We start from the raw sequence: 21,475 nt of genomic DNA on the forward strand, positions 1-21,475 counted from the left end.
GATTGGCACTACATTAGCCTTTTTCCAGTCATCCGGGACTTCCCCCTTTCACCACGAGTTTTCAAAGATAATGGCCAATGGCTCTGCCATCACAGCCGCCAGTTCCTTTAGCACTCTCGGATGCAACTCGTCCGGCCCCATGGACTTGTGCACGTCCAGCTTTTCTAAATAGTCCCTAACCATCTCTTTCTCCACAGAGGGCTGGCCATCTATTCCCCATGTTGTGGTGCCCAGTGCAGCAGTCTGGGAGCTGACCTTGTTAGTGAAGACAGAAGCAAAAAAAGCATTGAGTACATTAGCTTTTTCCACATCCTCTGTCACTAGGTTGCCTCCCTCATTCAGTAAGGGGCCCACACTTTCCTTGGCTTTCTTCTTGTTGCCAACATACCTGAAGAAAGCCTTCTTGTTACTCTTAACATCTCTCGCTAGCTGCAGCTCCAGGTGTGATTTGGCCCTCCTGATTTCATTCCTACATGCCCGAGCAATATTTTTATACTCTTCCCTGGTCATATGTCCAAACTTCCACTTCTTGTAAGCTTCTTTTTTATGTTTAAGATCCGCTAGGATTTCACCGTTAAGCCAAGCTGGTCGCCTGCCATATTTACTATTCTTTCGACACATCGGGATGGTTTGTCCCTGTAACCTCAACAGGGATTCCTTGAAATACAGCCAGCTCTCCTGGACTCCTTTCCCCTTCATGTTAGTCCCCCAGGGGATCCTACCCATCCGTTCTTAAGTGCTTTGCTGAATAGCTTGCTTGCTTCATTGGAGTGGAGAAGTAGATTCTCCTGACCAGAGATCTTACAATCCAGCTGTTTTCCAGAGAAGCTAGTAGTTTTAGGACAAGGTATTTTGACTCATCTAGTTAAACACAATCCAATTAAAACTTGTATCTAATTTCTGCAACAGCAACACTTACTTTGAGCCATGCTCACATGCAGATCATACTTTCCTAAGTAACTAATGCCAATAGGGAAAATACTCAATACAAAAAAATTGCAGAATGGAATTTTTAAGCTGCTTAATGGCAATTTTCCAAGGACCTAAATTGGAAAAATCAGCATAATACCAAAGTTTATCTCCTCCCTTATGTAAAAGTTCCTATTGAATGAATGTTAAGGATTACCCATTGCCATGTTTTTCAGATTTAGAACTATATAAATCTATGTGCCACTTTTGCAGCACTGTAAATGAGAACATTAGCACTTCCATAATAAACTAATTTTCAGAGGTTAAAACAAATGAAATAAAATTAATTAAGTTTAATTAACCCTAATCCAGATTATTTATTTTTATTTTAGGAAACTTGGCAGGTGAAGTCTCAGCCCAACATAAATTTGAAGACATTATGGCTCAACGAAAACTATAAGCAACTTGAAAACACTAATAGCCATGCATAGTATATCGTGTAGCCATTTAAAAGTCCGTGCAGATTTTATACATATATCAATTTTTTTTTCCAAATGTCAAGGGTGCTCATCCCAGCTGGAGATGAAAGGGTCAAATTCAGCTTTGATTTGGCATGACTTATTTTTTGCTCTAAATACACAGCTGGTTTAGCATTTTAAAAAATAACATTAATTCCAAACACATTATAGGAACAGCTTATTCTCTATTCCTTATTGGTTCTATAATGAGACAATCAAGTGATTGGTAGAAGCTTTCCAAAATATAAAACTGAGTTTGAAGTTTTTAGGAGATTCCAAAGTAAAGTGAAAGCTTTGGAAAAGTTTTTGAGGGATTTTTGAAAGGCATTTTCAGTACAACACCATGTTTAAAGTAGTTGTGAAGCCATTCATTGTAGCAAAGGTGCCAGATGTCAGTGCAGGTTTCTCAGAATGTAAAAAGTTGATAAAATTAAGGCTGTTGAAATGCACTACCAGTTACATTTTAAACACTTATGCTTCTTCCACACCTCCCACTCTGTAATCTTAGACCCTATCTTGACAGGCAAAAATGCTGTGTTTTTTCCACCTTACAGATAAGGCAACTTTTTTAAAGTTTGCATCAGATAATGCTACAAAGAAGGTAGCTTGAAGATGCACTCAGCCCAGAGATAAAAACAAGAACTGGCTAAACACTGGTTTTAAGTTTCTTGGAACAGGAAATTAAAGTATCTGTTGTTAAAAATCTTGTACAGACATGCTCTCTCTTGAACCACCACAAAACAATAATTCAGTGATTTTAGAACAGGACAATTTTACATACAAGACTGATACAAGAACAATTTAATTTAAATAGTCAAGAGTGAAACTTGCTTGGTTTGTTGCCATGAAAAACTGAAGCAAGCTTCTGTTCTCTTTTTGGTCACAAAAGACAGTTTACTCCAATGTCTTTCCTGAGTGGCATTCTTACCAAGCATTCCTCTTCCTCAATACCTACTCCCACTTTTCCTTTGTCTAAAATAATAGTTGCAAAATGAAATATTGCAAGGATTCTCAGATGTGATTACTGTACAAATACACATTTCAATACAGAAATGGTCTCATGGATCATTTCCTCTCCCACGTGCAGTCACCGTAATATCCATGAGGCACCTATAGCACTTACTGCATAGGAAAGTAATATTAGGAAAGGTTTCGGAGTAGCAGCTGTGTTAGTCTGTATCCGCAAAAAGAAAAGGAGTACTTGTGGCACCTTTGTTAGTCTCTAAGGTGCCACAAGTAATCCTTTTCTTTTTAATATTAGGAAAGTATGGATTTTGTTTATTTGTTTTAATGCAGTTTAGCAAATGAAAACAAGGCAAGTCAGTATCATGTGACCAATGCAGCCTCCATGGATTACTATTTAAGACCTGATGTATATTGTATTTAACTTTGGGGATAGGTTATTGTCACAGATCTGACTGGGCGCTCCCTGCTGGTGACTCACCACATTGCTGTGAAGGGACCCAACTGCTGAATCCTCAGGTGTTTTAAGCTCCCAGGAGTCTTAACAGAGTCATACAATTGCTGTATCCTAGAGAGCTCCTGTGTCAATGTATATCAAGCTATGCACTGGAGCAGAAAGAATGACTCCAGATGGGCCCAGTGGCCTCTGATCCCAGCTCTCAGAATACCCTGGAGTGGTAAGGAAATGGAGGCAATGAAATGCATGTAGTTTGTTTGTGAATAGTTCTGTGCATTCCTCATGTGATTAGGTAACGATCAATAATGTGGTATAACTCTGTGCAAAGCATCTCTGTGCTATATTCTCCACTTACGATGTGGCCCCTTGAAGAAGGAAACTAGAAAGCTCACTCTTTTGGGTCAAGTTCTGGGAGAGGCTTTGTTTAAGCTATGGGGGAGTGCAGGAGTCACCAGGGTTTCAGGAACTGGGCAGAGGGACCATGTGGTCACAGCTTTGAGGATGAGATGATAGAGGATCTGGAGCCCAAGACAGGGGCAGTGACTGGACTGGATTCTAGGTAAGTTAGACATATGTGTAGACTGTTTCAAAATCCTCTTTCTCTAATGCTTTGTTCCTAGTGGTAAGTATTACTTTTGCTTTAAGAAGGCTGTTTAGGTCACTATATGCCACTGGTTTTAGAGGGGTAGCCATGTTAGTCTGTATCAGCAAAACAACAAGGAGACTATGCGGTCAGAGTTGGCAACGGGGTTTGTTGCAGGGATTGGTTCCGGGGTTTGTGTTTTTGTTGTGTGGTGTATAGTTGCTGGTGAGTATTTGCTTCAGATTGTGGGGCTGTCTGTAAGCGAGGACTGGCCTGTCTCCCAAGGTCTGTGAGAGTGAGGGATCGTCCTTCAGGATAGGTTGTAGATCCTTGATGATGCGCTGAAGAGGTTTTAGTTGGGGGCTGTAGGTGATGGCTAGTGGCATTCTGTTACTTTTTTTTGTTGGGCCTGTCCTGTAGTAGGTGACTTCTGGGTACCCTTCTGGCTCTGTCAATTGGTTTCTTCACTCCAGCAGGTGGATATTGTAGTTTTAAGAACGCTTGATAGAGATCCTGTAGGTGTTTGTCTCCCTACGTGCCACAAGGGGCCACAACAGTGGTACTCTTAACTCACCCAACAATATCGTTAATCTATCCAGCTATACTCTTAGCCCGGCAGAAGAGTCCGTCCTATCTCGGTGCCTCTCCTTCTGCCCCACCACCTCCACAAACATGATACAGTTCTATCCACATATCGATTCAAGGGACACCATCACAGGATTTAACCACATCAGCCGCACCATCAGGGACTCATTCACCTGCGCATCTACCAATGTGATATGCGCCATCATGTGCCAGCAATGCCCCTCTGCCTTGTACATTGGCCAAACCGGACAGTCTCTACCCAGAAGAATAAATGGAAACAAATCAGATATCAAGAATTGTAACGTTCAAAAACCAGTAGGAGAGCACTTCAATCTCCCTGGACACTCAGTAACAGACCTTAAAGTGGCCATTCTTCAACAACAACAAAAAAACTTCAGAAACAGACTTCAACGAGAAACTGCAGAACTGGAATTAATTTGCAAACCTGACACCACCAAATTAGGCCTGAATAAAGAGTGGCTGGGTCACAACAAAAAATAATTTCCCCTCTGCTGATACTCATACCTTCTTGTCAACTGTTGGGAATGGGCCACATCCATCATGATTGAATTGGCTTTGTTAGTACGGACTCCCCACTTGGTAAGGCAACTCCCATCTTTTCATGTGCTGTATATTTATACCTGCCTACTTTTTTTCCCACTCCATGCATCTGATGAATTGGGTTATAGCCCACGAAATCTTATGCCCAAAAATATTTGTTAGTCTCTAAGGTGCCACAAGGACTCCTCGCTGTTTTTATATGCCACTGGTCACACACTCCTGAAGGGAAGTCAGCAGATGACTGAATTCAATTTAACCAGCAGGATAATAAATGGTGGTAATGTGGGGTATCATAGCCTAGGTCCCACTGAAAAGTAGAAAAGTTGTGAAATTCCATCTCAGGATACATAAAGGCCTGATACCTAAGCTAAGACAATGCACTCAGAGAGGCCAAAAAGGGTACAGAGGTGCAGCTAGCCCTGTAACCATGACGGTCCACATCCCCTCTTCTTGTGTCTCTAGGGGAAGGATCAGTGTACCTAGGGCTTATTCTACAATTTTGCGCTGCTACCCGATAGCTGCCAAGTTCTGTGCACTGTAGTTCCTCCAGTGATGTTTTCCATGGAAGTCAGCTACTGATGGCTTTTAGATAAGCTTAACACCACCACAAAGGGTCACTATCAAGTGCAAAATACCAACACACCCTGCATGTGCCTGATGTTATCAATCACATGACAGCGGACAGGTGAGAGGAAATGCTTCCCCCCAGATTACTTTGTGCCTTCGACAGTACCTTTTTTATCGCCAGAAACGCATCTGGCCCTGTGTTGAGAGTTACTGACATGTACGGGGCGGGAGGAATCAGAAATACCAGAGCGCAGAATTCTTTGAGGGGAGTCAACAAACATGCGGACAAAGAGAATGCATAGGATATAGCATACTTGGACTTTCAGAAAGCCTTTGACAATATCCCTCACCAAGGCTCTTAAGCAAACTAAACAGTCATGAGATAAGAGGGAAGCTCCTCTCATGGATCAGTGACTGGTTAAAAGACAGGAAAAAAGGGAGGACTAAATGGTCAGTTTTCTGAATGGAGCGAGTAAATAGTGGTGTCCCCCAAGGATCTGTACTGGGACCAATGCTGTTCAACATATTCATGAATGATCTAGAAAAAGGGGTAAAGAGGGAGGTGGCAAAGTTTGCAGAGGATACAAAATTACTCAACAGAGCTTGGTCCAAAGCAGACAGTGAAGAGTTACAAAGGGCTTTCAAAAACTGAGTGACTTGGCAACAAAATGTCATATGAAATTCAATGTTAATAAATGCAAAGCAATGCATATTGGAAAATATAATCCCAATTAAATATACCAAACGATGGGGTCTAAATTAGCTGTTACCACTCAAAAAAGAGATCTTGGAGTTATTATGGATAGTTCCCTGAAAACATCTACTCAATCTACTCAGTCAAAAAAGATAACAGCGTGTTAGGAAACATTAGGAAAGGGATGGGCAATAAGAATTAAATGCCTCTGTATAAATCCATGGTATGCCCACACCTTGAATACTGCAGGCAGTTCTGGTTGCCCCATCTCAAAAAAAAAAAACATATTAGAAATGGAAAAGGTACAGAGAAGGACAACAAAAATGATTAAGGATGTGGAACAGCTTCCATATGAGGAGAGAATCATAGAATATCAGGGTTGGAAGGGACCCCAGAAGGTCATCTAGTCCAACCCCCTGCTCAAAGCAGGACCAATTCCCAGTTAAATCATCCCAGCCAGGGCTTTGTCAAGCCTGACCTTAAAAACCTCTAAGGAAGGAGATTCTACCACCTCCCTAGGTAACGCATTCCAGTGTTTCACCACCCTCTTAGTGAAAAAGTTTTTCCTAATATCCAATCTAAACCTCCCCCACTGCAACTTGAGACCATTACTCCTCGTTCTGTCATCTGCTACCATTGAGAACAGTCTAGAGCCATCCTCTTTGGAACCCCCTTTCAGGTAGTTGAAAGCAGCTATCAAATCCCCCCTCATTCTTCTCTTCTGCAGGCTAAACAATCCCAGCTCCCTCAGCCTCTCCTCATAACTCATGTGTTCCAGTCCCCTAATCATTTTTGTTGCCCTTCGCTGGACTCTCTCCAATTTATCCACATCCTTCTTGAAGTGTGGGGCCCAAAACTGGACACAGTACTCCAGATGAGGCCTCAATGAGAGATTAAAAAGATTTTCACCTTGGAAAAAAGAGATAACTAAGGGAGGTTCTGATAGAGATCTATGAATGGGATGGAGAGGACGAATAAGGAAGTGTTATTATTGGGAAGTGGTCACCCAATTAAATTAACAGGCACCAGGTTTAACACTAACATAAGAAAGTACTACTTCACACAAGGCAGTCAACCTGTGGAATTTGTCAACTGGGGATGTTGTGACGGCCAAAAGTATAACTGGATTAAAAAAATTAGATAAATTCATGGAGGATAGGTCCATCAATGGTTATTAGCCAAAATGGTCAGGGACACAACCCCATGCACTGATTGTCCTTAGCCTCTGCTTACTTGGCCCAGCCAGGAGATGGATCATTTGAGAATTGCCCTGTTCTGCTCATTCCCTCTGAAGCGCCTGGCATTAGCCAGGGTCAGAAGACAGGATACTGGGCTAGGTGGTCCCTTGGTCTAATCCAGCATGGCCATTCTTAGGTCCTAGAAGTTCACATGGAAGCTTAGGGGCTGTGGTCCCACCTCTGCGCCCTGTCAATCCATGTCGGATAGGGATCAGACAGTAAGTTGGGAGCTTCCACACATAGTGGGGCCAGGGGCACGTGCACCCTGCGCCCCCACCGCAGTCGCACAGAGAACTGGAGCCCAGCTGGCACAAGGACCCAGGAGTCCCGACCCCCAGCCACAGGAGCGTCAGCCGCGCCCGCTCTGCCACCCTTAACCCAGGTCCCCGCTCACACCTTTGCTCGGCGGTATCATCCCTCCCTCCCGCTGCCACCCAGCGAGCAGACCCCTGGCCCGGTCCCGAAGCCGGCGGCCCCGATCCCCTGTGCCATTCGTCTCCATGGGTACCCCATCTCCCTTCCCAGCGGCTGGGGGACTCTCCCCGGCCGGGGCGCCACCTCCTCACCTTCAGGTTGGCCCGGAGGCCGGCGGCTTTGGCCACCTGCTGCAGCTCGCTGTATTTGAGCGACTCCAGCTGCGGCAGCGAGGGCGGCTCCATGGCGGCAGGACTATAGCAACGACCGGGACCCCAGGAGCCGGTCTGTGAGCGCTGCCCCTGGTAACCGCCGTGCTGGGGCTTCGAATCTCGCGCTCAACTGACGCGAAGCTGCTTCGTCCCACCCCCCACCATTCAAACTCACCCGTCCCGCCCTGTCATTGGCTGAACAACCTACCAGCGGAGGAACGGTGAGACACACCGATAGCCAATGGCATCCTGGGGAATGCCGTTTGTTTTGTTTAAACACGATAGGCCCATGTACACAGTCTATCAATTTAAAGACCCGCCCTAGCCCAAATTATCGCTATCTGATTGGGAAGTAGAATGATTGGTATCCCCCATCATCCAATGGCCGGAGGAAGTCATTTCTTTGTGGCGAGGACCTGGTCAAGTGATTGCTTGTATTCCGTCCAATCGGAGCGCAGAGCTATAGGTAGTCCTCCAATTGGAACAGGAAGGGGGCGGGCGTTGGGTTCGAATCCGGGCGGGAGCGGGAGGTCGGGCACCGCGGGAGAAGAAGAAGAAGAAGAAGAAGATGGCAGTGCGGAGGTGCATCCAGCGCCTGTTCCAGGAACCTCAGGTTGACGGCGCCATCACCTTCGAGCGACCGGGCCCTGCTCTGCAGAGCTGGGGCCGCCCACCGCGGGAGGACGCGGGCATGCCGCGCGGCGGGGAGCCCCAGCGGGAGCCGAACAGCCCCGGCGGCGGGACGCTGCTGCGCCGAGGGCTCCGGCTGGAGGAGTGCGCCCTGTTCCACTGCAGGGGCTGCCGCGCGGTGCTGGGCGACTCGCTGCACCTCTGCGCCCAGGAGGACCGTTGCCTGCGGGTCCTCGTCTGCTTCAGTGAGTCCCCGGAGAGCCAGACTCTGGGCCTGGATTCACTAGCGCTCCCTTGGCCTGAGTGCCTGTGGGAGCCCCGTGGGCTGGGCTGGGCAGGGCTACCTGGCGCTGGCTCTGACGTGCCCCTCCAGAGAGGGATGCGGCTGCTGCGGTCCTCAGTGATCTAAGGGCGGGCCTAGCATCCTCTCCATGGAGAGCAGCGTAACCAGTGGGCTATCCCCGCCCGAGTGAGCTGGTCTGGTAGCTCCTTGTTTTCTCTGGACCACCAAATGGCCCTAATGCGTGCTCGGAAAGCACGAAATGTTGGGAGACTTCATAAAACGTGGCATCAGTTTCAGTTCTGCTCTGAAGTGACATAAAAACAGTAACTCCCTCTCAGCTCTACTCAGCTTGCAAGTGAAACAGCAGTCCTCTAAAAACTCATTCGGGACATAAGTGACAGTAAAGCTGCTCCCTTCCCCTCACGTTGCCCCCGCCCAGCGCCTGTTAGTTTCATTCCCACTCAGATCTGTCTGCCAGCTGTGAGCTGTCCCTTCCCTTTTCCTTGTGCTCCAATACAGGATACTCTCACTAGAGCAAAGTGGAATTGCATGAGTCTTTAAATACACCCGTTTTTGCGCTAGTGGGTGGCTCCAGCAAAAAGTCCGTATTCTATTATGCTTACACAAATTAAACATTACAAAACATATTTGAATCTGGGATTCAGTCACATAGTCTGAATAACAGCATTGGAGGATTTAAATTTTCTATTAATGCAAACATTTAAGTCGACGCAAACATTTAAAAAAATCTACTAGGATTAAAATGTTTTTTTCCCATTAAAATAAATATAGAACAAAAATAAATCTTTCCAAGCCTAAAGATAGAAAGTTAAGAACCTTAGTGTCGGGGAATGTATAAAAGTATTGGTGAATGATCAGTGGTGTATGACTATCTATGGGTTTATCTTCTCAGAAGTCACAAATGATGTTGTTTTGGACGATTCTTTAATGGTCGGTATTGAAGGAGCCCTTCTAGGATGGTAGGTACCTCAGATGTTGCTTTTTGCTTTTGGTATTAGTTCTCAATTTGAGATGGTCACCAAGTAGAGCAGAAAGGCATTAATGTGTTGCTTCTGAATTTTAGAAATGTCTCTGTGCCAGAAGAAAATAAGTTTTTAAAATCCCTCCAGCTCCCTCTTAGAGGTGTCTCATAGAATTGACAAATAATCTAGTTTGGTTTTGGACCTGTCCACTGCTTTTTCAACTGAGAAAGCCTTTGTAAATAGATAGTGGGTTTTTTTTTTTTGGGGGGGGGGAATATAGGCTAAGTTTTTGCCTTCTTTACCCTTGAGGTGAGGGGGGATCAAAAAAGGAAGCAATCTCTATCAAAAATAAAGGTTTATATACCTGTTAAGATGGAAAGTCTTTTTATATTCTTTAATAGTGAAAGTGAACAAGTTTTGCTGGTAGTGAATTAAACGATCAGTAGAAGCTGGTTCACCTAGATAGGATAATGTTTTTTCTTTACCTATTATGGGGTGAATCTAATGGGAGGGAAATAATGAGTTAATCAAAACTCTGCAGAAAGGGAAGTGGCTAGAGGAGAGTATCTTTGTCAAGCATGGTTTACAGTGTTTTTATTAGACTTCACAGAAGAAAATAAGAAACTGAGTTTGAATCAACTTTCAAAGTTGAGTAGCTGAAGCAGCTTGAGCTGTCTGCAGATTTGAGGAGGCAGCCCTGTGTCTGTATTGTGCTTGATTCATATTTGGAAGGTTTGTCACAATTATAAGTGTTAGAAACTTTTTTTAAAGCAAAGTTTGTATTCTGCAAAAGGTGATAGCACTTGCTTTCTACTCCCCATGAGGAAGTGAATTTTTCACAGGCATCTTGCACAGGTTGTAATTCTTACCTGTTACCACTCTTGTGGCCATTTTTAGCTTTTCTTCTCTAATGGGGTAGGAGGGACAAGACAAAAAGGAAAACTTAATGGTTGTATAGCTAATGAGTTGATGATGTTACACCTACCTCAGTTTCCTCTGTGCATCTTTCTATTTTTTGTTTTCATTTTTAAGTCTGTCTGAAATTATTTTCTCTTTAAATGAAATAATGTGTTTCAATAGCAGCAGAGTGTCCTGAACTGACCTTTTAAGTTAGATTTCAGTTTTCATATTTTAACCTCAGCTTCTGGGGTTTTCCAAACTTTTGAGTGGGTAACAGTCTTTGTATTAAAGGCAATCTTGTGGACCATCTGCCCCACCACTTTGTCACAGAGGTTATGGGACTCCTATTATAGTGCTTGCTTATATGGAGAAGTAATAATACATGTATTGTTATGGCCTGATGGCACCAGTAAGCAGTGTTTGGACTACAGTTTGGAAACCTCTGCTCTACTGAAACCTTTCCTCTCTCTTTTCAGCGCTTACTATGCATTGTACTGTCGTTCGTGTGGATTAATGGTGGGCTTCAGCCTGTATTCTGCCTTTGCTGCCCTGGTTCATCTGCGAGGCCTCTTTTGTCTTTTCAAGAACAGCATCCTCTGGTTAGTACACACCAATATGATGGAGAGTGACGACTTAGAAATTAGGTCCAGAGCAGAGCCCTTCATGGGAAGGGAGGGAGTACCAATATAAGGAATATATTTTGATTTGTATAAAACAAGAATGGGAAATGCAGGTTGGTGATATTTTCTTCTGCCACTGAGAACTGATAATATCAAAGCTAACCCTGAACTGCTTGTTCATAGTTTCTCTTTCTGGTAATAAATGCAGGTCAATCAAAAGCTGTGTGAATTCTAGTAACAAAAATGCTTCCTGTGGAAGTCCTTACTTTGTCCATAAATAGCAAAATCCTCAGCTACCAGTCTACTCTACATTTTTTTAATGTAGTGCTGAGAAGCTTATAAGAAGGCACATTAAACTTGTCGTCTACAAACATTCTAGTAACATTACAATCCTTTTTGTTTAGAATGATACTGGCTAAGTTTTATAATGTATTGATTAATGTACATTATATTACTCTACCTTATACCACCGCTAGAATGTAGCCACCGTTGTGCACTCCACCTGCAACATCTATGTAAATTCTTAACTTGGAGAAATTATTTGGCCCTTGCTTTCTATTGCAAGGGTAATAGAAGTAGAGAGAGTGCAACTTTCCAAATTAATACATCTAAGCTAATAGGTCTGTATTGCTTGAAGACCATTTCTAGCCAGCCTAGTCATAAACACTAAGTTTTGTTCCTAACAATACAGAAATATATCACAATTGTATATCACTTAACTAGAATTGAGTCAAACTTACTAATAGATTGTTATAATAGCATGCTGGTTGTCAAGCAAAAGTGATCTTTTTAGACTGAGGGTCTATCTGTGGCAGCTATAAATTGTAGTTGGTGAAAGAGAGATTAAACAATTGAGGAAAATGAAAACTTTGTTCTATTTTAATATTTAATGATTACATTGACTATTTTTGGTCACAGTTTGGCACCTGGATTAATTTCTGCATAAGTACCTTTTTATAGAATGAATGTTTCTCTGGTTTTTATTACTGTTCTCTCTTTTGACTTTTGTTTTTCAGTTATCTCTTAAAAACTAAAGCCATAATAGAGGCCTCTGAGATGAACTTTCCTGCATTGAGCCTAAAGGAACACCTGGGAAAAGTAAAGTTTCTTTGTGATTTTGTGTGTATTAAAATGGGGGGGAATGCAAATTTCATACAAATGAAGTTTTCAGCACCACCCCAAATACACTAACCTATTAGAACAGTCATTCTTAAAAATCCCATACACAAATGGATGTGCATGTTCTTTCAGCACAGGACAGAAACTTATCTTTAAAGGGGATTAAAGGAACACAAGCAGGTTTAATTTAACCTATAGTTCTTGTCTGTGTCAACATCCTGTTGTTAAACTGAAGAAAAACAAATTTCATTCTTCACCACTGACATTTACCTTGTGCATCAAACTTAGGATGGACAACAATTAGTCAAAGTCTTATCTAATTGACGTCTATGTTCTCCTATATTGCAACGTTTGGGCTGTGCTAAATGTAGAAAAATGCTGCTACCCTAAAATTTGGTTCTACTGTCTTTTATTTAAATCCTGTATATTTTAGGCCTAAATTAGTTTGAATATCCCTTTTTCTTCAAAATTTATTTCTCCTAAGTTGTAAACCACTTCTGCCTTTGTTTTTGTCTTTGTTTTCTGGTCTGAATATGAAATTGGGCCGGATGTGTTTTCTTAAGGCTTCTCTCCTCCTGCAAGTCATCATCAGGCCTTTCTGGGTACATCTACATATCAACTAGATACCCCTGCAGCTGGCCCAGGCCAGTCAACTTGGGCTTGAACTGCAGGGCTGTTTCATTGCTGTGTGGACTCCCAGGCTTGGGCTGGAGTCTGAGCTCTAGGACCATGTGAGGTGGGAGAGTCCCAGAGCTCAGGCTGCAGCCTGAGCCTGGAAGTCTACACAGCAGCGAAACAGCCTCAGGAGCCAGAGTCGGTTGGCCCTAGCTGTGTAGATGTACCCTCTGTGACCTGAATAGGGAACATTCTGTTTTCCACGGTCACATTAAACACTTTAAAGAGTCAATTGTTGCGGTCCTTGTTCAAGCAAAACTTCCATTGAAATCAATCAATGTTTTGCTCAAATAATGGTAGCATTTGATCAGAAGTGCAAACAATGTTTTTGAAAGGTTTGCTTACAAGGGATGTTGCTAGAATGATCATAGGATTGAACTCTGTATGGACTCTTTGCCATTCATAAAATAATGACATGTGCAGGACTCTGTTTACAGTTGTAACCTGATGGTATCTCAGGTTCTCCTTCAAATAATTGTCCACACAGATTCCACTTGGGGTGTCCACTTGGGTGAGATCAGACACTGTTATTAAAAAGAATCCTTTATGACTGCACCTATATCCTGGATGTCTTATTGCCCTCTGTAGTTGGGGACATAAACGGTGGAGAAGCCTCAGCCATCACTCAGTTCCTTCTTACCAACTGTGGCTGCAAGACGGAGCCCCTTTAGTGTCTGCATCCTTTGCGACTTTAGCTTTCGCATTTCTATAGTTACTATTTATTCTGTAGGTTACTTTTACCCACTGGTTTTATTAAAAAAAATATACCCCCATATAATACCTTAAAATGCCTGACATCAAATCACCAGGGTTGAAAACATGTCCATCTTGTGATGCAGCAATGCCCATTATTAATGGATATTCTAGTTGTCTAATTTGCCTAGGAGGGGGATACGTCTCAGAGTGCTGCTCTGTGTTCCACTCCTTTTCTAAATGTGCTTCAGCAGACAAGGGAGGAAAGGCTTAAGTTCTTTCTCCTAGAAAAGCTTATGCAAGCCTCACTGGATCGGCAGACCCCTGGCATAACTTCACCAATTAGGTCAGTCATATGCCTCCAGAGCCCCAGTGAGCCAAGGCACCACTCTCAGCTCCTGAGCCACCTTTTAAGTTCTGTTTGTCCACCACATTCACATCTACTTCCAAAAAGGGGCTTCAAGGAGAGCCGCTCCTGGGATCAGCGCAGGTACCACCCCCTTTCCAAGCAGAAGACAGAGATCCTTTCCTAAGACTATTTCTGTGAAGAGCTTGAAATCAGAGTCCTGCTTCAGTACCTCCATACTGAAATCAGACTGATGATTCCTTTTCAGCATAAGGACCTGTGAGCACCACGTGCCCTGTATGCAGCACTGGCCTCTTCAGTACTGTCTGAAACCACCACACCAAATGTCTGAGCACCTTGGCACCAGTACAACTTCAGTGCTGGGCCTAAAACAAGGTCTCTTGGTGCTGTGGAATCACCTTTTATAGAGAGACTTGGAAAGGTGATCACCAAACCCTCAACTTCTCACCCCAAGGTTCACTCCTTTTTGTCTTTCTCAATAGAACACATCAGGCCTCCTCTCCTGAGCATCCCCTTCCACCCCCTGTGAGTAGCACAGTGGGAATTGGGCTGGGAGTCTAGGGATTAATCTCTGAAGGGTGTCAAGAAGTCATTGGGGTCCTGCAGAGAGCACTCCATTGGTATCCACCCATGTGCCCTCCGTCCCACTGCTCTACCAGGTTTGGCCATACTTGTCCCCCTCAGCTGGGAAACCATATTCTAGGAAGTCAGAATCCTTCGCAGTCTACAATGCCAGAGCTCTGTCACCAAAGAAACAACTCCAACCTGCACAAGTACTGTCCTAGCCACAATTCATGAAAGTTGAGGAAGAATATAAGGAGACCACCACGCTCCTGCACAACCACCTCATGCCGTATCCTTGTGCTCCTCCATATGAAGCAGTTAATCCTCTGTTGCCTCATTGGATTAGCTAAAAGTCTTCCAAGACCTGATGAGATGAATGGTTGAGAAGATCAAGTCTTCCAAGACCTGATGAGATGAATGGTGGAGATGCTGGATACTGTGATATCCTGCAGACTTCATCTTCAAGGAGATGGGTTAAAATAAGTGATGGACTGCTTGATCCAGCCAAGATAATTTGGCATACACGTGGCTCAGTTCCACTTACCTAGTACCCTCCTATCAGTTTTATTGGAGGTATCAGCCACGGGATTTGAATATTATCAGCATCCTACTTCAGGCTCTCTGATAATATAGGCATTTTAAGTAAATCTAAACATCAAGGCCAGCTGAAATCCATCCCTTGAGAGAAGGACCTCACAAAACTAGATCTCTGGTAGAAGAACTTGTTGAGCCTCCAGATGAGAACAGCAAATTACCAGGTGCTACTCAAAATATGATTCTTTGATTTGAGATCAGCTTTCCAACTTTCTCAATAAATTCTTGAAGGAGACCTAAGAGAATTCAAAATCTCTAGTGGCAGAAGGTCAGCTTATAGGCAGCCTGGTACTTCAAGCAGCACTAAATATATCTGATATGGCAGAAAGAACCATGCCCATTGGTGTCACAGTAAGAAGGTCCTCTTGGCTGCAAGCATCTGGGATCCTGAGAGAAGTCTAAGTTACCATTAAGGACCTCCCATTTGAGGGAAACTAGCTGTTTAACAGTGGCACAGATGAGCACTTCCCACCCAGAAAGACTTGTGAGTGACCCTGCAATCCTGGGGACTAGAACATACAGCACCAAAGAGAGAGCAACAGAAGCATCAGCTGTTCTATGGTCATTTGTCTATCACAATATTATTCTCAGATTTTCAGCACCCAAAGAAAGAGGCAGAGACTTCACCTGAGGTAAACCGCTGCCTCTTCCTCAGCTGCCTCACAATCTAGGGCATCCCACAGGAATCAAACTGGCAACAAGGACGACCCATCACTCTCACCGATCTTGGGAGACAGGCCAGTCCTTGCTTACAGACAGCCCCTCAACCTGAAGCAAATACTCACCAGTAACCACACACCACTCAACAGAACCACTAACCCAGGAACCTATCCTTGCAGCAAAGCCCATTGCCAACTGTGTCCACATATCTATTCAGGGGACACCATCATAGGGTCTAATCACATCAGCCACACTATCAGAGGCTTGTTCACCTGCACATCTACCAATGTGATATATGCCATCATGTGCCAGCAATGCCCCTCTGCCATGTACATTCGCCAAACCGGCCATTCTCTACGTAAAAGAATAAATGGACACAAATCAGACGTCAAGAATTATAACATTCAAAAACCAGTCGGAGAACACTTCAATCTCTCTGGTCACTCAATTACAGACCTAAAAGTGGCAATATTACAACAAAAAAACTTCAAAAACAGACTCCAATGAGAGACTGCTGAATTGGAATTAATTTGCAAACTGGACACCATTAACTTAAGCTTGAATAAAGACTGGGAGTGGATGTGTCATTACACAAAGTAAAACTATTTCCCAATGTTTCTTTTTCCCCCCTACTGTTCCTCACACATTCTTGTCAACTGCTGGAAATGGCCCACCTTGATTATCACTACAAAAGGTTTTTTTTCTCTCCTGCTGGTAATAGCTCACCTTACCTGATCACTCTCGTTACAGTGTGTATGGTAACACCCATTGTTTCATGTTCTCTGTGTATATAAAATCTCCCTACTGTATTTTCCACTGCTCAAATAACACGGCTGCTACTCTGAAACTGTCAAGGGGCTGTCTGGACCACCTTCAGATCCTTCTTTTTTCACCCCTGCCTGGCAACTGCCTTACTTCCAAGAAGCCTAGGCTAGGATAACCTCAGACTGATTAGTCCTCAGATAATCATCAATGGGTATCACTTCCAATTTTAAACTGCTCCAATGTCCTCCTAATCCTCCTAGTCTCTCTTCAGGAACCCTTCCCATGTGGGAGTCTACCTCCTGCTTCAACAAGTCTCGCATATGTCTGGGAGCAGTGGAGGAAATGCCCCCAGATTTCTGTGGCAAGAGCTTTTATTCCCATTGGGCTTAGGAAGTAAAGAAGAGGATGGGTCTCTATTTCTCTGTCTTTGATGTTTTAATGCTTTCATCCATCATTTCATGTTCCACATGCTTGCCCTAGATTCTATAATACCCTCTTTGGATCCAGTGTAGTTCTCGACTTCAGGATGCCTATTTTCACACTTAGATTTATTAAACTCACAGAAAGTAGCTGAGATTCATAGGAGCATCTCATTAGCAATACAGGGTCCTACCCTTTGGCCTTTCCACCGCTCCATGAGTCTTTAAAGTTCTTAACCATGGTGGCAGCTCATCTGAGAAGGCAAAGAATCCAGGCATACCCCTACTTAAACTGGCTCATTTGAGGGAAATCCCCATAGCAAGTGATCAGCTATTTTCATGTGTCTTTTAAATCTTCGTCTCGCTGGGCCTCAAGGTCAGAGATAAATCCACAGTTGCACCAACTCAAAGGATAGAGTTCATCATGGAAGTGATTAGATTTCACACTTGTGGGAGCATACCTCCCTCAGCAGAGATTCCAAACTATGACAGATATCCGACAGCTCCAAGCACTCTCCAATTCATGAGTGAGGACCTGTCTACTTTGTATACTGTGTTGTAATTGAAATCAATAATTTGAAAATGTAGAAAAATATCCAAAAATATTTAATACATTTCATTGGTATTCTATTGTTTAACAGTGCGATTAAAACTGCGATTAATTTTTTTTGAGTTAATTTTAATGAGTTAACTGCGATTAATCGACAGCCCTATTATTTACCTTACAGTAACACAGCAGATTCCATGCCTGGCCCTCCTTCCCTGCTAATTCAGAGTCCTGTTATAGGATTCTTATTAGTGAAGGGTGGTTGAGGCAGCTCTCCCCTTTATGCCCTCTGCTGAAGAGGCAAGAGGGCACTCAGGGTGCAGGCACAGCTACAAAAAACACTGCTGTTCAAAATAATTTGATCTTTGGCGCTGGTGCACCAACAGTGGAATCTGGACAACACATCTCAAAGAACCACAGTTACTGTAGGGTATATAACTGTTCTTTACCTACCCTTAATTTTTAATTAATTTTTTTTTCTAGCTGAAAGAACAACTTGTGGGGGTCCACGTGCGTCTAGAGTTACTGATTAAGAGGCTGGAAGAACTGAACCAACAAATCAATGTGGCTGACAAGCAGGGCTATGCATCAAGGACAATTGGCCTAAAGCCAGGATTTGCAGGAATCAAGTCAAGCCATTAATATGCCACCATAGAATATGGAGCCATTTGTGTATCATTGCAGGTTTCTTCATTGTGGTGAACAAAGCGGTTTGAAATCACCACCACCCTGAAAAATGTCAGAGAAAGCTAATTTGCTACTTTGTATATGTGTGAAAAGCATTTGCTGAAATATAGCTCAGACTGGTGAAGTGGACTGGATTTTTAAGAAGCAAGAAACTGTTTCCTCCTTCTGCGACTTCAAAACAAATACCTCATCCTTGCAGAACTTCCACTCTTGGAGGTGTAATACAGCTTGTACTGTGGTTCTTCCTGAGCAATATATGGTTTAAAAACCAGCTGTTGGAAACTAAGATTTTAAGTTCCTGAGTGATTCTAAATATGCTACCATGTGATGTTATTCAAGATCAGCCATTATACAATGTTTTTAGTGGGGGCTGAAACCCTGATATCTATTCATGTAGAGGAAATGTTCACAGTAGCTAGGCCTTGATCCAGATGTCTTTCTGTTGAGTCTTGAATTAGTTCTTTCTCTTGTTGTGGATTGATTGATTTATTTATTTATTTATTTATTTAGTAAGTATGTGTGGGTGTATGAGGGAGAGAGCGAGAGGGCTCTTCTTCCTCCCTGGCTGTGGGGGTAGAAGCTCTTATTTCTCTCTATACCTGGGAAGATAAAAGGAGCTGCCCTTTTCACTCACCCTCCACAGAAGGCATACTTATGTTTTAAAGCCTCCAATATGTTTGGAAATTATGCCTGAAATTTTGTATCAGGCATAGAGGGGAAAGTACTTACGTGCTCATTTTAATTCCATTAAGTGATTTTTTTTTTTTCCTCCACGCCGAGCAAAAGACTACAAGCAGTATTGGTTCTGGCCTGAGTTGCTGATCTCAGCAATACTAGTACCTCATGCTTTTTCAGTTAGTGATTGGTTTGATTTTTCTCAAAAGTGAGCTATGTAGGGAAAATGCAAACTTCTAAATGAGAGAAGGGAGTCTGGGACTGCTGGAAAATAGCCCACTCCATGATACTAGAATGGTCTGGATCAGCAGCTATTACATAATAAATCATGTGGAGTTTTTTGGTTACTGATCATAGGAAGTCTTTTGAAGTATCCATTCTGGTTAGGCCAAATACTTGGCAATAACCTAGAATAGCAAGAGCTGTGTTTTGAGGTACTCAGACTGAAATAGGAGAACTTAATATCTCCTAAACTAGTGCTACATTCAAATCTTGTATATTACTTACATTTTTAAGATGTAAAATTGTGTGTGCTCCACAACCATCACAGGAGCTGATACTCGAATATATCATAGTAGTTTTCAGTAGTAACAGAATTTGTAACTAAAGGTGAAGTCAAAAACGAGGTGTGTGATGTAAACATGAGATTTTTGTATATGTATTTTGCATGTCAACCTATTTGTTTGAGACAAGATAGGTGCAATAATATCTTTTACTGGACCAACTTCTGCTGGTGGAAGGTACAAGCTTTCAAGCTACACCAAGCTCTTCTTCAGCTCAGTGTTGCTTAAAAGCTTGTACTTTTAACCAGCAGAAGTTTGTCTAATAATTTTCTGACCTACCTTGTCTGTCCCTTATCCAGGGACCAACACAGCTACAATATGCAGACAACCTATTTGTTCATAGTAGCGGATTTTAATTTTATTTCCTCTTCTATAAGAGCAGTAGTCAGAGCCTCTCAGAGCAAATTGCTCTTTTAAATAGCAAATACTTCAGAAGTCCTTATTACAAAAGGTCCAAAGTTACTGTATACTACTTCACTAGTGTAAGAATAAGGGAATTTCTTGGCCATTGTTCAAGAAGTGGAGATGACCAAAATCTATTTTATGGTCTAGGCTATACTACCAGTAATATATAGTTGATGTTAATAGACTTGTCCAAAGATCAAGGATAGAGTATGATCTTAATATTGTAACTTCATTTTTCAGTTATTTGTTCACCCTCTTAACTGTTGCATTCAGCGTTAATCTTGAAAAAATGCTTAACCGTGGGATTAATTCTCTTCTTTCCCCCCCCCCCATTTCCCCTCCCTTTTTGTCTCTTGTCCCCTCTATCTCTGCTGTAACTCCAGTTAGCTTCCCCTGGGCTTTAGTCCTACCTCCTGTCTGCTAAGATTAAATAAATAATGTTTGTAAAAAGTGCCATGTTTCAGAATCAGCACCCTAATGGGGGAGCAGGGGTGTCGACACAACCCACTATTTCATTGTTGTTAACTTGGAAGAGAAGCCTCTGGTCAGTTACATTTTGTTCATGTATTCAGCATTATCTTTGCCACTGTTAGGGATAAAAAAAATTTTTGTTTTTTGAAAGCTGAAATTCAGCAGAATCAGATTACCGGTATATTCTACAGCCTATGTGTATATCAGGCAGGTTTGATCTGATCTCTGGAGTAAGTCTAAATCCCCTTTCTCTTAGGCCAGTGGTTTTCAACCTTTTTTTTTTATTTATTTGCAGACCCCTACATTTTTAATGGAGGTGCGGACCCCTTTGAAAATCATAGCCAGTCTGTGGACCCCTGGTTGAAAACCACTGTCTTAGGCCATGTCTACTCTGCAGCTGTAGAGCCATAGATGCTTCCTATATCGACAGAAGGGGGTTTCACTTGATATGTAGTTAATCCACCTCTCTAAGACATGGTAGCTAGGTCGATGGAGGAATTCTTCTTCATCTACACAGGGACTAGGGGGAGGAGTAGGTCGACCTAACAATGATGCGAAAATTTTCACAGCCCTGAAGTGACTTAGCTCGACCTAGCTAACTTTTCAGTGCAGAGCAGGTCTGGGTCAAGTGATCCAGCTCAGCCATGGCCTGGGTCTTTTATTCTAGCGTAGATGTAGCCTTAATGTGTAAGGCACTGAACTGAGGTCCCAGGGTGGGGTGGGGTCCCATACTGAAGGCAACAGGTTAAGGAGTCCCTCGAAAAATTTTGCTGTTGTAGGGTATGTGAAGACCGAGAAACCGTCAATTGACAAAGTAGAGTGCAGTGATGGCAGCTAAATGAACCAATATCAAAGTCAAGAACAACCCTAGCAATTTCAGGTCTAGGCGGTAGCTGAGGGTGGATATCACAGGAGAATTAGTAGGAGATATGGAGCATTGGGTGCACTTTCTGGAAGTGCTTCCACTTCTGCAGGTAAGTCTTTTGTGGGGTAAATTTTCTATCTAATAGCACTGACCTGGACTTCAGGAGAACATCCCTGCTTTAGGCCCGAGAACCATAAGGGAGCCAGGCCTTGTGGTGCAGGGATGATAAGTTGGGGTGGGTTATGGAGCTCAACTCCTTGGGTAGTCACTAGAGAGAAGCAAAGAGGCA

General features: G+C 43.0%; 2 protein-coding genes across 2 annotated transcripts in view; one reads left to right on the top strand and one right to left on the bottom strand.

Annotated features, from left to right (window-relative positions):
- The window catches only part of NUSAP1 (nucleolar and spindle associated protein 1), a 34,699-nt gene extending 26,872 nt beyond the window's left edge, over positions 1–7,827 (bottom strand). The window contains exon 1 of the mRNA XM_073348727.1: positions 7,642–7,827. Within this exon, the coding sequence (XP_073204828.1) occupies positions 7,642–7,734 (93 nt within the window). The 5' untranslated portion in view covers positions 7,735–7,827. The remainder of the gene's footprint in view (positions 1–7,641) is intronic.
- Positions 7,828–8,249: 422 nt separating this feature from the next.
- Positions 8,250–20,319, top strand: OIP5 (Opa interacting protein 5). The gene is made up of 5 exons (XM_073348734.1): positions 8,250–8,576; positions 9,528–9,594; positions 10,974–11,096; positions 12,134–12,215; positions 18,004–20,319. Exons 1-5 carry the CDS (start codon positions 8,270–8,272, stop codon positions 18,160–18,162), a joined length of 738 nt encoding a protein of 245 aa, XP_073204835.1. The 5' UTR covers positions 8,250–8,269; the 3' UTR covers positions 18,163–20,319.
- The last annotated feature ends 1,156 nt before the right edge of the window (positions 20,320–21,475 follow it).

The sequence above is a fragment of the Lepidochelys kempii genome, chromosome 6 (assembly GCF_965140265.1).
Source record: "Lepidochelys kempii isolate rLepKem1 chromosome 6, rLepKem1.hap2, whole genome shotgun sequence".
Classification (NCBI taxonomy): Eukaryota; Metazoa; Chordata; order Testudines; family Cheloniidae; genus Lepidochelys; species Lepidochelys kempii.

Coding starts and splice junctions, on each gene's coding strand:
- OIP5 (XM_073348734.1), top strand. CDS start 8,270: ATGGCAGTGCGGAGGTGCATCCAGCGCCTGTTCCAGGAACCTCAGGTT. Junction 8,577..9,527: donor GCGGGTCCTCGTCTGCTTCA/GTGAGTCCCCGG, acceptor TTATCTTCTCAG/AAGTCACAAATGATGTTGTT. Junction 11,097..12,133: donor TTCAAGAACAGCATCCTCTG/GTTAGTACACAC, acceptor TTTGTTTTTCAG/TTATCTCTTAAAAACTAAAG.